The 2,098-nt window shown below is 66.5% G+C and overlaps 1 protein-coding gene across 1 annotated transcript in view; it reads right to left on the bottom strand.

Annotated features, from left to right (window-relative positions):
* Positions 1-2,098, bottom strand: part of GAK (cyclin G associated kinase) — a 44,213-nt gene that overhangs the window by 9,097 nt on the left and 33,018 nt on the right. Inside the window, exons 20-22 of the mRNA XM_014533466.1 lie at positions 990-1,183; positions 356-502; positions 8-243 (exon numbers count right to left, since the gene is read on the bottom strand). Coding sequence (XP_014388952.1) covers positions 8-243; positions 356-502; positions 990-1,183 — 577 coding nt within the window. The remainder of the gene's footprint in view (positions 1-7; positions 244-355; positions 503-989; positions 1,184-2,098) is intronic.

Below are 2,098 nucleotides of genomic sequence, written 5' to 3'. Positions count from 1 at the left end.
CGCTGGCCTCTGGCGGCCTGGGCTCCTGCGGCGAGGCCGGCCTGTTTGCATCAAAAATCAACTCTTGCTCTGGGGCCTTCGCTGCTGGGCCTGGCGTGTCCTCGTCCACCGTGTCCCTGCTCTCGGCGGAGAGCGTGGCCGCATCCTCGTCCGACAGCTCGCTCTCCCCTGCGTCCTCAGCCGGGGCGGACGGTGTCTCCTGGGCAACGTTGCTCTCTGGGCCCGGCTCCCCGGCTCTCTCCTCTGAAAGAGAGCAGTGCGCTGACGGCCGAGCCACAGCGGGCGGTGACGCAGGAGCCCGGGGGAGAGGGTCTGAGGGCAGCCGAGCAGCGCAGGCCTGTAGGCCCGTGCGTACCCTGCCAGTCCAGCGTGTGCAGAAAGTGGTTGGTGTCCGTGCCACTGCTCTGCGGGGACTCTGACTCCGTGGGCTCAGCGTCGGGAGATCCCGTCTCGGCGTCGTACTGGGCGCTGGAGCCCGGCTGCCTGGGGAGCTCGGGCTTCCCTACGAGGAGAGGAGGGCATCAGGCCACCAAGCCCCGGTGCACCGTCCTGTAGCGGCCGGCCGCCCGCTCCAGACCACCGGGACCCCGCGCTGACTGCCACCGAGTCCAGTCTGCGCGTGGGTCCCAGTGCAGGCTCAGACGCTGGCTTGGGTCGCGCGTGCGCACACACACGCACATGCTTCACACACACCACACGCCTCGGGTACTTGGCCGTCTTCACGTAAGGAAACGTGCACATCGTACCCAGGGCACGCGGGGTGCTGAGCCCCGGCCACAGGGGGCACAGCCGCGGCCAGGGCACTGCCTACGCTACTTCCTGTAATTGCTCTGAAATAGGAAGACGAGACTGAACTGAGCGGAGGGGTTGCCAGGAGAAAGCTCTGCGTGCTGGCGGCCTGGCTGTGCCCAGCTGGTCCAGGCGAGGCTCTCCGCCTGCTCCCGGGAGGGCAAATTGGGGTCCTGGCGCGCTGACCCACAAGGACTCACCGAATTTAGACAGGACGTCCTGCTGCTCCTCTCGGCTGGAAAAGAGGATCTTGGGGTTCAGCCCCCTCATGCTGGAGCTCTCCCAGGGCGGAGCCTCCCGGCTGGGCCTGTCTCGGGGCTCCACCTCCACCTCGAGGCTCACTTGGAACAGATCTGGGTATTTCTCCTGAATGTCACAGGCGTCCAGGTCATACCTGCAAGGAGGCCACACCCCAGTGAAGGGGGCAGGACCCGTTTCACAGCTCACCCCAGGTCCCCCGAACACGAGCACAGACCAGGCTACACCCCAGTCTGGCCGCAGGAGCGCAGTGGGCATAGTCTGTGCACCAGGCGCGAGCACCTCTCCAAGCAGCACCGGCTTGTCAGGGGAGCACTGGGCCTGCCCTCGCCCTGGGTCCTGGGTCCAGGCCAGGCCGCCTGAGATACTAAATGTGTTTCCATGGAAATGTTCGCCCTACAAACGCCCCAATGGCTGACAGAGGCCCCGCAATCGCCTGCAGTGAGGGCAGCATGGTGGCCTGTTGCTGTGGGCCAGGGAGGCAGCACCCGCCCCTGCTGGGAGGGAAAGGGAACAGGCAAGAAGCCAAAGGCTCTGGTCTCCACGCACCACCGGAGGCAGCGGCCAGGGGCCGGGCACAGGGCGCAAAGATGCGTCCAGGGCGAGTGGCAGTAGTGACTTCAGTGACCACGGCACCGATCGGCTCTGCCTCTCCAGGGGACCCCAGTGAGTTCACAGGCACCCGAGGTCACCCTGACGCTCATGGTGCTGAGAGATACCGCAGCCCTGGGCGCAGGCCAGTGCACCCAGCACCTGTGTGCGTCTCCCTTCAGGTAGCAGAGCAGTAAAATGCAAAACAGAAATACAAGACGGCAGCAGGTTCCCGCGACCCGAGGTGGGGAGGGAGGGCTCTGCCGCCCCCACCGTCCGTGGGGCACCACCCAAACGCCCCCGCCCGGGCAAAAGGGGCCGTGGAGACACCACACAGGTGCTCAGCGAGGGCGGTGGAGCCACAGCAGCTTCTCCACGGAACAAGCCCAGTGACACGCCCTGGGTGGCGCCCACTGCTTCACGCCTCCCCCTGCCCACAGCTCTGCCGGAGGACGCAGCC

This window comes from Myotis brandtii, unplaced genomic scaffold (genome assembly GCF_000412655.1).
Source record: "Myotis brandtii unplaced genomic scaffold, ASM41265v1 scaffold986, whole genome shotgun sequence".
Taxonomy (NCBI): domain Eukaryota; kingdom Metazoa; phylum Chordata; class Mammalia; order Chiroptera; family Vespertilionidae; genus Myotis; species Myotis brandtii.
This window is presented reverse-complemented; position numbering and strand designations above follow the sequence as displayed.